Source organism: Cyprinodon tularosa, unplaced genomic scaffold (genome assembly GCF_016077235.1).
Source record: "Cyprinodon tularosa strain WSP-4 unplaced genomic scaffold, ASM1607723v1 ctg969, whole genome shotgun sequence".
Taxonomy (NCBI): Eukaryota; Metazoa; Chordata; class Actinopteri; order Cyprinodontiformes; family Cyprinodontidae; genus Cyprinodon; species Cyprinodon tularosa.
In genome coordinates, this window is record NW_024039750.1 from 82,669 (window position 1) to 96,554 (window position 13,886).

The following is a 13,886-nucleotide window of genomic DNA, read 5'->3' on the forward strand; positions in this document are numbered from 1 at the left end:
GAGGTTGGGGAAGCCTGCACTAGAGCTCAGTGAGAAGGAATCTGTATGGCAGGTGAATGGTGGACTAATCCGTTCTCACTAAGCACGGCAACAAGTCTACAACAGCATATAAAAAAGAAAGGAATCAAATGCCACAAGAGCCCAGAGTTCAAAGTTGACACCTTGACAGTGAGTGAACTAATATCTGGAGCTTCAGTTAAATGAAGGAGGGATTTGAAAGCGAATGTTATATAATCTGGCCCAGTAACCTGAGTGACTGGTTTATGCATCCTAGTTTGGTATATAAACTGAAGAATTTAAGAAAAATAAAAAATGGCTTTAAACGCATATTACAAAACCTATGTATTAAAAACTTTTTAGCAGGATACATTTGAATCCTTGTCAGGATGTCAAAGATGTGAACAGGTTTTGGTACAAAGATTTAACAGAGAAAAATCACGCCCCCTTTTTTTCCCCCAAAAGAATTTACGAGGTTTTGTCTCCATCGTGTGGTGTCTTGCAGTATTGCACTGTGAATCTGTTGGGAATAAAAGTCAATAGTCATGCTGTGAATTATAGAAAGAATTTCAGAAACGGTGCTTTATCACATTTAGCAGACTTTAAAGTTTAATATCTAAAAAAGCAGAGATATGATTTGTAATTCTTAAGGTGGCGTCATATGAGGCACATTGAGGCATCTATCTATCTATCTATCTATCTATCTATCTATCTATCTATCTATCTATCTATCTATCTATCTATCTATCTATCTATCTATCTATCTATCTATCTATCTATCTATCTATCTATCTATCTATCTATCTATCTATCTATCTATCTATCTATCTATCTATCTATCCTTGGTGAGGAAAAAGGCATTTAACTGTCTATGACGCCACATTTAACGCCTTTTCGTAGTAGAAAACTGTGTGAGACTGATGTTTGCTCCAGCCAATAGGAACATAGGTTTTGGACCTTAGGCACGCCTCCGGGGGAAAGTGAGCCAATCAGCGTCCAGGACAGGAACTTCCGCCACACGGACGGAGCATGTTCCATTGTACCGAGCAGTCTTCAAAGAGTGTCGCAGTTGTGGGGCTGCAAACTGTTAGAATCGGTTAAAGTTATTTTTCCTTCTTCTGATCAGTTGCCGCTTGTTGGGGAGGAAATCACAGCGGGCGGTTAGCGGCACAGTAACGGGCGGCTGCAGGGACAGGGTGCGCTGGTTCTCACCGGAGGAATTCCAGGCTGAGCGGCGGCTCCTCCAGCTCGTTCCGCCGGTTAGCAAAGTATCGGTAACCGCGGGTTTATTTTCCGGTTTAACAGATGAATGGACTGTTTTTGAGCCGCGGGGGTCTGGGTTCAGGTCGGTCACATTCAAACGGTGAAGGCTGCTAGCTCCGGGATTAGCCGCTAACCTGAGCTAGCTGCTCCGCTAGCTGCTCCGCTAGCTAGCTGCCGGCTGTCCAACAACAAAAAGATCAACAGGAAGTGGGATTTGGCCTGAAACGCTGCTGCGCTGCGGATCCTCCGATCAGAGCAGAAGGTGAACCGGCGGCTGGAAGGATGAACGGCTTCAGCACCGAGGAGGACAGCCATGACGGCCCGCCGCCTCCTCCCTTCTACGGCCAGAGCTGCTGCCTGATCGAGGACGGGGAGCGCTGCGGCCGCTCGGCGGGGAACGCCTCCTTCAGCAAGAGGATCCAGAAAAGCATCTCCCAGAAGAAACTCAAGCTGGACATCGATAAGAGCGTAAGACCAGCTTTATTCCTCTGGAACTGATCTGGAAGATTAAGATTAATTCAAACTACGCAGCAGCCGATGAGCGGAATCCCACAGAACTGATCTAGAACCGATCATCTAGAACTGAGAGCATATAGACTTAAAATATAAGATTGTTTACAATATAGAATTGATCCATTTAAGCGTTTATTGATTTAAACAAAACCTTTTTAATTTTCCTCCTTTTCAAACACGTGTAATATATGATGAACACATGAATTATTTAGGATGTCTGTTAAGATCTTTTCATGCAGTTTTGTTCATCATGTCGTTTTAGAGACTTTGTTCGTCACAGCATCTAATACAGATCATCCTTCTGCTTTACCTTGTTGCGACTGAAGGAGTTAGACTTGATATAAACATTGTAAAAAAAAAAATCTGAAGGTGAATTATGAACACAGGTATGCAGCTACTTTATATTGTTTATTAATTAAGTTTATATTTACAGCAAAAAGAAAGCGTTGGGTTTGAAGAGCACTTTGTTGGTGGAATGTTGATGCTCTTGTAGAAAGTGGAAAAAAGTTAGACAAACTGTTTGTTTTGCTTGAAATTTGTGGGGAAATTGCAATGCTAATGTTTCAGCCAGCTGACAGGCAGTGTGTTGTGAAGGACTGTGAATGCTTCCTGTAAGGACACTCCATTCCCTCGCATTCAGAGAAAATGGCAGCCGCTCCAAGAAAAGGACCGTAAGCCATGGAATGATTGACATGTTGGCAGTTTAAAAGCTATAGTGAAGGATTTTCACCAATATCTGAATAGACCCGCCCACTTAAAAAAATTAATGAACAACCCTGTACGCGCTGCCAAGAGGGAACCCCTATTAAACGTGAGCCAGAGCGTGCACAAGTCCATTATCCTTGTGATCGCACTGTTTATAAAAGTTACTGTTAGCGTCGCTCATACAAGCTAACTTTCCAAAAGATTTCCACCATGTCAGACTCACCAGAGGAAACGGGGAGGAGCATGAAGGACACCTGAATGATTGACAGTTAGGAGGACCACTGATTGAGATGATTCACCTGGAACAACAACAGCCTCCATTAAAGCTTTAAATCGACACAAAACTGTAGAGTTTTAGAAAAATTTTGCTCTATCTTTAGTCCAAGCCGTGACCAAAGCTAAACGCATTATTTCATTCATGGTTTCTGGTCGTTTTGATATACGTAAAAATCTAAGAGGTTTATCTTGTCAGTCAGGGTCACAGCGATCTGGAACATTCCTGATCGACAAGATAAATGAGTCTATGAGTTATCATTTTAAATTAGCAGATAATTTATCTAACATTGACTTAATTTAATTAATTGTCCTACTCTTTATCTACTAAATAATTGGTGTTTATTCGCCTTTTAAGGAGCGTCTGTGATGAAGCATTAGTCAGTCTGCAACGTTTTCCAATCAGCAGGTTTCATTTTCAACAGCTTCAAACGAACACAGTCAAGGCTGGATGGTGAAAATATTTTCTAGGAGCTTAAGAGGTTTTATGTTTGTCTTGGCCTTCTAGGTGCGGCATCTCTACATCTGTGATTTCCACAAGAATTTTATCCAGAGCGTCCGCAACAAGAGGAAGAGAAAGACCAGCGATGATGGCGGCGAGTCCCCGGATCACGATGTGGACGTTCCTGAGGTGAGAGGAGCTGAAAACAACCTGGGAGCTGCTCCCTTCTCTAAAGGTTGCTTCATTATATCACTAAACCGTAGGTAAGCTGAGTAACGGGAATTTATGTGAAACACCGTGAAGCTGCCATCAGGAAGTAATAAAAAGATTTAGTTACTTTTGGTAACATTTAAAAAGCTACCTGGGCTTTAATTTCTAGTAGTTTATAGGCAAAGGCAGCTTCTTTAAATGTTCACTTAGAAATCCACAGTGTTAATATTTATTCAACATGAAAAAAGCAAAAACAATCTTTGAGGAGTTTGAAACAAACAGGATTAATAAATTATAGAAATAATCGTGAACTAATTTTTTAATCGATTAATCGTTAACTGCAAAGACTGTAAAAGATGCCTTTAGCTGACAGAACTAATCACTTCCAAAAATATATATAAACATTTAAGATAAAATGTGTGACAGAGACCAAAACCAGTGGAGCAAAGAAGGCTCACATGTTTGCACTAAATATGATGTAAAAACATTTATGGGGAGAAAATCGTTAACATCTGAACTGACTGGAAATGAGGCAAATAATTCTTGATCAGATCAAGAAGCTGCGCAGCTATTAGCACGTTAGCAAACGCTGTTTGCAAGGAGGAAGCCTCTTCAGGGTTCATCCAGATGATAGCGTCCTTTGAAGAGGAGAAACTGCTGTGGTTATTGATCTACAGCAGCGTGATGATGTCTGGAAACGAGCAAACCCAGAATGTCGACTCGACTAACTCTCACAGCCGTCCGTTTTTACATCACATTTCTTCTGCATCAAAGAGTGAAACTGCAGCATATTATACCTCTTTAGAATCAAGCAATCCTACAGAAAATGACCATCAACTCAAAAATCAGTAACTAATAATTCATCATCAGCTTAAAGTTTATAATTTTCAGATCCTATTTTTTTTTCTGTTCTGGTGATCCGAACCACAGCCGATCATACCCATCAGCTAGACGCTAATCCTAAACTAGATGTTTGGATGAAAATGTGTGTTAATCTCAAGATAGAAATTAGTTTTTTTTCTGGTCAAAATGGTCATAAGATTAAACTAAAGCAGTTTGGAACATTTGCTCCATTTTTTGCACAATTGGACCTTTTACATAAAAACGGTCAGTTTCACGTTGCTTCTGAATAGAGATGTGAAATTTGACACGTTTGTTGTTCCAACATGAAGAACAAGTTTATAAAGTAGGAGAAATCAACCATAAATGATACGAAAGATGTAACAAAATAAATATAGCATTTTTTAATTGAGGGGAATATTTTGACGTGTTTTGAAGTTTATAAAACCATCAGATTCTGTTCTCTATAAACCAGAAGGTCTCAGCTTTCCATCCTGGGGGATTTCTAATGTTCTCTAACTGGCTGATGGTATTTCAGGTGTGTCATACGCTGCTGCAGCAGCTGTGAGGAGGTGTTTTTCCAGGTGGATTCTCATGGCCTGCTTGGTATTTTCAGGTGGATCTGTTCCAGCTGCAGGTGAACACTTTGAGACGCTACAAGCGACACTACAAGCTGCAGACCAGACCTGGGCTTAACAAGGCTCAGCTGGCAGAGGTAACGCAGCTCACCCCTCTACTTCACCGCTGTTTCTATTCAGCTGAATACCGTTTCAATCTATCAGTCTCCTACTGAGTGATTTAGTTTTATTTTCTAAATGTTGTGGTGAATCAGACACGCTGCCCTGTGATTGGTGGAGTCGGTTGGAGCTGCATGAAAACCTGCAGCTAGTTCCCACAGAGCCCAACACTGAAAACATCCATCAGTCTTTTTGGTTTGTTTGTTTAAAACCAGCGAGGATCGAATTGTTTGTTGTAATTTACCACTTAATCCAGCAGGGGGGGCTCTTCTTCTACCGTATTGATGACTTAATGATCCCTTCATGAATTCATCCTTTATCCACAGCAGAGAAATGATCCCAATAGTTCATCTCCAGGCTTCTGTGTTCAGAATAAACTGAAGCGTCACGTTCTGATAAGTTTGGATGAGAGCTAAACGCGTTTTTCCTTTTCCTGTTTTGAAGCAGAGAATCCCAAAGTAAAGATGACTAAGCAACAGTTTCCTAACTTTAAATATTTTAACGCAGCTTTAATTTCTGTGTTTCATCTGGATTATGTTTGCTTCTAATGCTCCTATATGTTTAGTCTCTGCTAGATTAGAGACAGTTGGAGTTTTTATTCGCGACCTTATCGGCTAAATGATGCAGGTTTCTCTCCATAAACAAACCTAAAAAAAGCTCCATGTTAACGTTGCACATGTTCTTTTGGTGAAATAATTATTGTATAATTTATAGGTAGAATATGATGGAAGGAATTAGTTTCAGTGGAGATTACTGTTTTAATGAGGATAATAATTTTATCTTTATTTTAAGCAACTTAAAGCAGGGATGTTTAGACGTTTGCAGGAAATCAGGTGGATTAAGCAACAGACTCGATAAGGTTTTAGTTTTTTTATTGGAACAGATTATCAGTGATTGAATGATGAGAGATCAACTTTCTTTGGTTTTTGTTTTGCTTTTCCCAGTTAAATTTAGCTCTTTAATCCTGCAGTGCTCGCTGTGAACCTGCAGCCCAGATTGATTGATTGATTGATCATTTCTGGTCTCTCTCCACAGACTGTGAGTCGTCATTTCAGGAATATTCCTGTAAACGAGAAGGAGACCCTCACCTACTTCATCTACATGGTGAAGAGTAGCAAGAGCCGCCTGGACCAGAAGGGCGACGGAGGTAAACCGCTGGACTAAAGTTCCCCCCGCCAGCATCAGCTCCACGCCAGATCCACACGCCTCCATCAGCAGCAGCTCCTTCCTCTGTGGGACCAGAACCTGCCGTCCTCTCAGGACGTTAAACTGGAGGAGACATGGAAGGAGGAGGAGTCTGCTGGATTTGGTTTCTTGCTGTCGCTGCCGTCTGCAGCAGAACTCACAGCAGAGATTCATCGTAATACTGTAGAAAATCCAGAGCCAGATGGGAAATAAATCAGCTAAATGCAAATATACTAAATGGCTGCCTTAAGAGTTTAGAAAAGGGAGGGACAGAAACTAAACTTTGTGGTGTGTGTGTTTTTCTTTCTCTAGCTGGTGAATAAAGTTTAATCACTTTCAGAGGAACGAGGTGGTTATCAGCCAGAGGCCAACGATGCTGGAAAGGGTTAAAAAGTTCAGACTCAGGTTCAGTTTAAGATCCAATCAAACCATCGCTAATAATGTCTAACAGGAAACGGATCACTTTATTGGTGTCCTGTGTTCAGACGGGATGTAAAGATAGGAGGAAAGAAGATGAGCCGCCGTTTCTTCCTGTCGCTAACGTTCAGCTTCTCGCTTCGCCGACAAATTCAACAATGAATTAAAAACCCAGAAACTTTCTAGCAGTTTGTCTGCTGCTATATGAGGATTTATCCCGACTTTTTCCTCCATATTTCTCTGATTTAATTACTTTGAAATGTTCCTCTTGATGTTTTTTTCTTTTTGTCATTTAATTGTTCAGGTTTTGATGTTTTGATCCTGCTGATAATCATCAAACGGAGGAAACTAGTTACCATCTGGAAGGAAACGCTCTGCTGAGGCCTTCAGACGTTCTCACCGTCCTCCTGCAGATCTCTGCTTTCTGTTCCCTTTTATTTTCAGTCTTTTGTACTTTTTACTTTTCCTTGTAGATTTCTTAGTGTCATGTAGAAAACATGGGTCTTTATTAACACAGGTCATGCCTCATTATACTGACTGCTCTATTAAAAAGAGAGAAAATTCATATTTAAGTATGGCTGCATACTGCTCCTAATATTAATAAATGTATTGTCTGGGCAGATGAATGGATCTGGGGATGTTTTATTCACTACTAACTACTGATGATCACTTCTTCCATGTTGCTCTATGGAAAGCAGTGTTGGTATAAAATCATTGCTCATCTTTTATACCAATGATTAATTGTCTTCCTGCGTATTTAAAGCCATCCATCCTCTGCTCGTCCAGGCGCTCATCTCTTGCGCTCTATAGGTGAATGTTACGGGTTACTTCCTGGACCAGTCAAACGCACTGCAGAAACATACAAACACTCCTTTTACAAAAAAATCTATATATTTTTTTTGTCCTTTGCATGAAGCGTTCTTTAAAAAGCTACTTAAATTAAATGCCGGGTTGAAACCCCTGATCAAACAAAAATGGCTCTAAGGAGTATTGTGACCATAATTTTGTAAAGTTGATACAATTAGTCGATTAAAACTGAATTATCTGCAGTTAAAAGACCTAAAGGTCTGTTGACAAACAGACCAGATTTAAAATGTGGCAAAAATAGCTTTTTGAACCAGAAAACTGCGGCTATGGAGCGGAGGATAACTGAGACGTATTCTACTTTTAATGAAACTGTTTCAGATCCAGTAAATTTAACAGTTTGTGAAATCCACTAATAATTCTCTTCAGTTTAGTTCCTTAGAATGAGATTAATTGGCTGTAGAACGCTGGAGATGACGGACGGAAATTAAAGGAACTAACCTGACAGAGCAGCTGTTGCTTTTAGACCTTCTGGGAGATTATTTATTTTTACATTTAGATTTGTTTACATCCTTAATCCAAACTATACTAATACTAATATTTTGTTCAAACTGAACTCAGGATTATTTTTGTCTTCATAACACATGAGAATCAACCTTTAGAGAGCCGGCAGCACGGATTGGCCAATCAGGGTGCAGAGTTTTACTTTAATTTCTAACAGTCTTAATTGAACTTTTTTACCTCGCTGCTCATTTGGAAAAAGGATGAAAAATAATGAAACAGCAAAGAGCCGAGCTGTGAAAACATCCAGCATTAATGCTGCACATTAACAAGCAGCTCATGTTTGATTCATCATGTGAATGAATGAGGATCAGGTTCCACTCTGACTGCTCACCTTCATAGCAGCCGTTCACCACTAGGTGTCCCCATTGCTCCTACAGCGGATTTATTCCACTTTGTTTCATCACTGGAAACTTTATTAGTTATTATTATTAAATATGTTTCCTGAACAAAAACCAACTGAAATAAATCCACCATCCAGGAAAGTTTAAGTGTGTTCAGTTCATGGAAACCAGGAGAGATTAATTAAAAGATTAATAATCTGAGTGTTTCTGAACCTTTTTGGTTTGATTTCTGTTCATGAAAATCTGCTTTGAAAAGAAAGTTTAAAAAATAAATAAGCTTCTGGTGAGGCTTAATGAAAGGTAATTATGAAGCGCAAATTATGCTTTAATTCTTCAAAATAATTTAATAATGGATTAATGGCTGCCCGTGGTTCACATCATCATTCACATATCAGGCGTTTCAGAAGTAATGTGTCATAAAATCCTCCATTTATTAATGGAACCAAATACACCTTAACATCTAACGCACAGTAATTACATTTTTATTTCCATCTGTAGTTTGAGCGTTTTTACGCGTCGGAGTGAAAAGCTGCGTTAATGTTCACTAATGTCTCACTCTGCTTTTTATTGTGACATTTATTTCAAATACTGAGGTAGATTCAATCAGTTTAACATTAATAATCAGAGTTTCTAGAGCTGCTTCTCACATTCTGACTGCGGATCAAAGAAATTCACCACTTCCACGTGAATTTTCCTGATTAGTGAACAATAGTGTCTAAACCTCCATCTGGCTGCTTTACAGAAATAGAGCCCATAGATTGGTTGTTTTGTTAAAATTGTCACAAAATAAAAAATGTGTTCGTGAACCGGTGGAGAAAAAGAAGCCAAAAAAAAGTCTTATTTCATACCTTCTTAATATTTACAGTAATAAACAGATTTAAACGCAATGAAAAGTGACCCTGTTGTAGAAATGAACCATGTAGATCAGGTGAAAACAGGCAGTTTCTGTTTGTTTGCTTTGGCAGCAGGAGAGTGAAGCCCAAAGAAATAAACAGTTAAAATATCACAAATATTATTATTATTATTATTATTGTGGGAAAGACGCGCTGCTGCAGCTCCTCCTCCAGGCTCTCATTTCAGTCTCTGCATTTTAGCGCATCAGTGGGGGGGTGGGGGGGTCACTGGTTGAGCTCCAGGGCCCAGACCTGCTGCGGCCATCCAGTCCGGCCCTTCACCTTCTTCTCGCCTCCAAAAGACTCCTGCAGTCCGTCGGTCTGTGGAGGAGGAAGAAGCACAAGAAGCAGACCGCCATCAACATCTGCAGCAACATCTGCAGCAACATCTGCAGCAGCAGCTGCACTATTTTAGTCTCTTGCTTGTGATCAGCTTTGGATATTTAATTCAGATCAAAATAAATTAAAAATACGTAAAAACATCTAATCGCTTTATAATGGTGTTAAATACATCTTTATACAAAGAGTTCTACATCTATACCGCTTTGTAACTATTGTCAAAAAATTACTTCTTTTTGTTTAAAGTTTTTTTAATTCTAATTTATGTTAACAGAATTAACTGCCCGATTAAGTATATTTTTATTAAAGTCATGCTATAAAAAAACAACACAGTTTCTCTTCTCTAAACGCAGTGAAACTAAACAGTTGAAGTTAATTAAACCCTGAAACATTAATATTTGATCCATTTCAATAAGTTCAGTTATGAGGCGGATTCAACTTTTAAATAATAATTTTAGTTTTATTCCATCTGTGATGAAACTTTTAAAATCTTAATTCTGCCTCAGTTTGAGCAAATGTTCAATAACATGTTTACAATATTTTATAGCTGTCAGATGCATCATACCAAAACAAATGTTTCATTAATCTGAGTGGATATTTTTTTAAATCATGACGTCATCTGATGGCGAAATGTGGTTGAAAACTTTTTCAGACGAATTAAAATGTTTGGACTAAATGCTGAAAGAACAAACTGTTCCGAGATTATTATTATTATTATTATTATTATTATTATTATTATTATTATTATTATTATTATTATCACTGTTTGCTTATTATTATACAAGTTTTACTGATTTTGAAATTAGTTTTTATTTGCTAATATTTTGACTGAAGATGGAAGTTTTAATAATGTCTGCAAAATGGGATGAAATAAAAAAATGTATGATAAATTATTGATTAAATAAATATTTAGACATTAGAACAGCAAATCTAATAAAGATAATATTTGCCAACCAGACAGTCAATATAACTGGCTGATTTTTTACAAAACTGGGCGGAGTCTGCGTTGGCATGACCTTTATGATTGGTCTGAACTGGATTTTATCTGTGTGTGTGTGTGTGTCATCCAATCAGATAGATAGATAGATAGATAGATAGATAGATAGATAGATAGATAGATAGATAGATAGATAGATGGATAGATAGATAGATAGATAGATAGATAGATAGATAGATAGATAGATAGATAGATAGATAGATAGATAGATAGATAGATAGATAGATAGATAGATAGATAGATAGATAGATAGATGGATAGATAGATAGATAGATAGATAGATAGATAGATAGATAGATAGATAGATAGATAGATAGATAGATAGATAGATAGATGGATAGATGGATAGATAGATAGATCAATGTGCCTCATATGATGCCACCTTAAGAATTACAAATCAGAAATACTTTAATAATCCCAGAGGCCTAAACATCTTTTTGATTTTTTAAAATCTTTATCAGGTTTTTTTTTAAAACTTTTAGATTAAATTGTTATTTCTACTGAAACTCTTGCACTACTAATCCCTGTGGGATTAAAGGCGCTTTCTTTATTGATGCATAATGTCCAGAAACGGATTTTTTCCTGCATGCATTCCTTCTCAAACATTGGGTTAAATAACTTTGCAGATTGGAAAGTTAACAGATTTATTTTCGTTTTAGGCCAAATGATAAATAAACACGGACAGATTTCCTAGATTAGAAAATGTTTGCGCTGGAGGAAGAATTGAAGGTTGGGTCCATCTTTAATGTGAAATCAGAGTTAATCCTAACCCCGAGGTAGCGGCCTGGATTATTCTGCCAATGGAACATTTTGCTTTGGTTTCACATCTGAGGTTTATTTAGAAAAGCTGCGTCTAACTTGTTTTACAGACTTGTTAATAGTTTGTATATTTTTCAGTTTAATCTGCGTTATTCCTGCCATGCAGAGTCGATCTGGAACAACTTGTTCTATATTATGAAAATAAAGCTGACTTTATTACCACTTCGGACTATGAGTGGGCTAATAACCTTAACCCCATATAATCTCTAATCTCATCCTGAAAAGGAAGTTTGCTGCCAGATGCATATTTTAGAATAAAACCCAACATTAAACTGGACCTAATTGCAGGTTTAGAAGTTAGAACCAGAGTTAAATAAACTGTTTAATGATGAAAATATAGTTTTAATGCATTTCTGAAAACATGTTTTATTTTTCTGATTTGCTGAAAGCAAATGGAATCAGATGTGATTCTAGAAAAGGATAAAAGTTATTTTTTATTTCTGAATGTATTTATTTTGCGTTAAACGTTAAGCAGAAGTGACCAGAAATAAACAGGTTTAATAAATATTTATGTATTTTTAGTTAATTTTATTTTACTGAATAATCTGTTTGTTAGTTAAACTAGATTTTCTCTCGTTTTAAGTCTTATGATAAAACATTTTGAAAAAATTTGGTTTATTATTTTTTTCCTATTTTTGGAATTTCTGTTAACATTTTTGGCATAAGTGAAATGAGGGACAAAAATGCTTAGTTTGTTTTTAATCTTTAGTTTTATCCATTTTCTTCTTTTCTTTTCTTTTTTCCAGTGTTTAGTTCTTCATGAACATTTTGGGTCATAGATGCGTAAATAACTCCGCATTTGAAGGTAGAAAATGTTTGGGATTGCGGATAATTTGCACATTTATGCAAAGAAAACTCACCAGCTCCCGTTTCCTTTTCAAATCCCGCGTTTCAAATTTCTTAATCTCGGCCTTAAAGCCCTCCGTCTCTCCGGAATCCTTGGCCAGCACGTCCATCAGATACGCGATGTAACTGGTCGCTAGGCGCAGAGTTTTGATTTTGGACAGTTTGGTGTCTGCAGGAACGTTGGGAATACACTCCCGGAGCTCAGCGAAGGCCGTGTTGATGCTCTCCGTCCTGCGGCGCTCCTTCTTCGGCCCGGACGCCCTCCTCTTCCCGATGCCGCTCTGCAGAGCCTCCAGCCGGCCGTCGTGCGCCGTCCCATGCGCTCCCAGCTCCGCGGACGGCGTGTAGGGCGCCTGGATCTGGAAGTCCGCGGGCACCTCGCCGTGGTTCACCACCCAACTCTGGAAATACGGTGCGTCCTGGTGGCACCGCTGGACAAACGGGAAGGGTTCGTGCATGAGGTGGTGGTGGTGATGATGCTGATAGCCCCCGATGAGGTTCATGCTGAGCCGGGAAGAAAATAAACTCGTTCGGCCCCAAAACCGTCTCTGCTCGAGGATCAGCAGCGAGCAGAACGATGAGTCTCCTAACTGTGGTCACAAGTTAATAATAATCTATTCATTTTACACCATCCTCATGATCGGAGACGTTCAGCAGCAAAATAATATTCCTGAGATGTTGGCGATGCGCCGCAGTTCCACCGAATTCTACTTTCCAGAAGAAGACAGAGATCTGCAGGAGTAATTTGAGCCATGAGAAGGTGAGAGGCCCCAGGTTTATATGAGCTGGATGTGAGCGAAACCAACAGGCAGCCAATGGAGGAGATGGGAGGAGAGTTTGGAACAACATGGTGCCAGAATGCAGCGACCAAAACATCTGCCTGACTGGCATCACATGAGCAGAGGAGAAAGTAGATCTGCTTTCCTTTTCTTCTACATTTCACATTTTTATTTGGGTAGTTTCGCGGTTTATTACGCGCAGAACTTTACGCACCGATCAATTGGAGACGCGCTTTTAAGGAGGTGATGACAGACTGCAGAGCTTTCTTTCTTTCTTTCTTTCTTTCTTTCTTTCTTTCTTTCTTTCTTTCTTTCTTTCTTTCTTTCTTTCTTTCTTTCTTTCTTTCTTTCTTTCTTTCTTTCTTTCTTTCTTTCGTTCTTTCTTTCTTTCTTTCTTTCTTTCTTTCTTTCTTTCTTTCTTTCTTTCTTTACTTGCTAAATATTCTTTCTAAATTAATTAAATTGATGTAAAATAATAAAAAAAATGTTTTTATTATTTAATCCGTCTTTTAAAAATCAATTTGGAACTTATTTTTACTCATGTTTTCTTCTATCAACATGTTTTTAGTTGTATCCTTGAAACAGCAAATAAAATAAAATCATTTAGCCGATGAAAAACGTTCCTAATTTAAAGCATTTTAAATTATATTTCTCTTTCCTTTTAATGTGTTTCATTTACAAATTTTTCTGTGTCACTATAATTCTACTTAAAGCAGCATTAAAACTGTTTTAATGTTTTTTTTTAACTTAATTATCGTTTTCTGACTGAAATTCCGTGTTTTAATCACTGTTGTCAACCTTAAACCCCTAAAGAATAATCTATACAGCAGCATTGGTGTTATTTTTATTATAATTAGTATAAAAATGATCATTTTCTGTTTTTAGAGTCTAAACAGAATAAAGGAGCGGCCTGCTGCCCTCC

The 13,886-nt window shown here is 38.2% G+C and overlaps 2 protein-coding genes across 2 annotated transcripts; one reads left to right on the plus strand and one right to left on the minus strand.

Moving 5' to 3' along the window:
• The first annotated feature begins 991 nt into the window (after positions 1-991).
• Positions 992-7,208, plus strand: sap30l (sap30-like). Its single transcript, XM_038275586.1, has 4 exons — positions 992-1,728; positions 3,260-3,382; positions 4,860-4,958; positions 6,016-7,208. The coding sequence occupies exons 1-4, from the start codon at positions 1,543-1,545 to the stop codon at positions 6,142-6,144; spliced, it is 537 nt and encodes a 178-aa protein (XP_038131514.1). The 5' UTR covers positions 992-1,542; the 3' UTR covers positions 6,145-7,208.
• Positions 7,209-9,126: 1,918 nt separating this feature from the next.
• LOC119776926 (heart- and neural crest derivatives-expressed protein 1-like) lies at positions 9,127-12,956 on the minus strand. Its single transcript, XM_038275585.1, has 2 exons — positions 12,200-12,956; positions 9,127-9,505 (listed from the first exon to the last, which is right to left on the minus strand). Exons 1-2 carry the CDS (start codon positions 12,686-12,688, stop codon positions 9,410-9,412), a joined length of 585 nt encoding a protein of 194 aa, XP_038131513.1. The 5' UTR covers positions 12,689-12,956; the 3' UTR covers positions 9,127-9,409.
• Positions 12,957-13,886: the final 930 nt, after the last annotated feature.

What these genes read in the sequence shown, in the direction of transcription:
- sap30l (XM_038275586.1), top strand. Translation starts at nt 1,543, where the DNA reads ATGAACGGCTTCAGCACCGAGGAGGACAGCCATGACGGCCCGCCGCCT. An exon ending in AGCTGGACATCGATAAGAGC is followed by an intron (nt 1,729 to 3,259) that starts GTAAGACCAGCT and finishes TTGGCCTTCTAG; the next exon opens with GTGCGGCATCTCTACATCTG. An exon ending in ACGATGTGGACGTTCCTGAG is followed by an intron (nt 3,383 to 4,859) that starts GTGAGAGGAGCT and finishes TGGTATTTTCAG; the next exon opens with GTGGATCTGTTCCAGCTGCA.
- LOC119776926 (XM_038275585.1), bottom strand. Translation starts at nt 12,688, where the DNA reads ATGAACCTCATCGGGGGCTATCAGCATCATCACCACCACCACCTCATG. An exon ending in TGAAAAGGAAACGGGAGCTG is followed by an intron (nt 9,506 to 12,199) that starts GTGAGTTTTCTT and finishes CCTCCTCCACAG; the next exon opens with ACCGACGGACTGCAGGAGTC.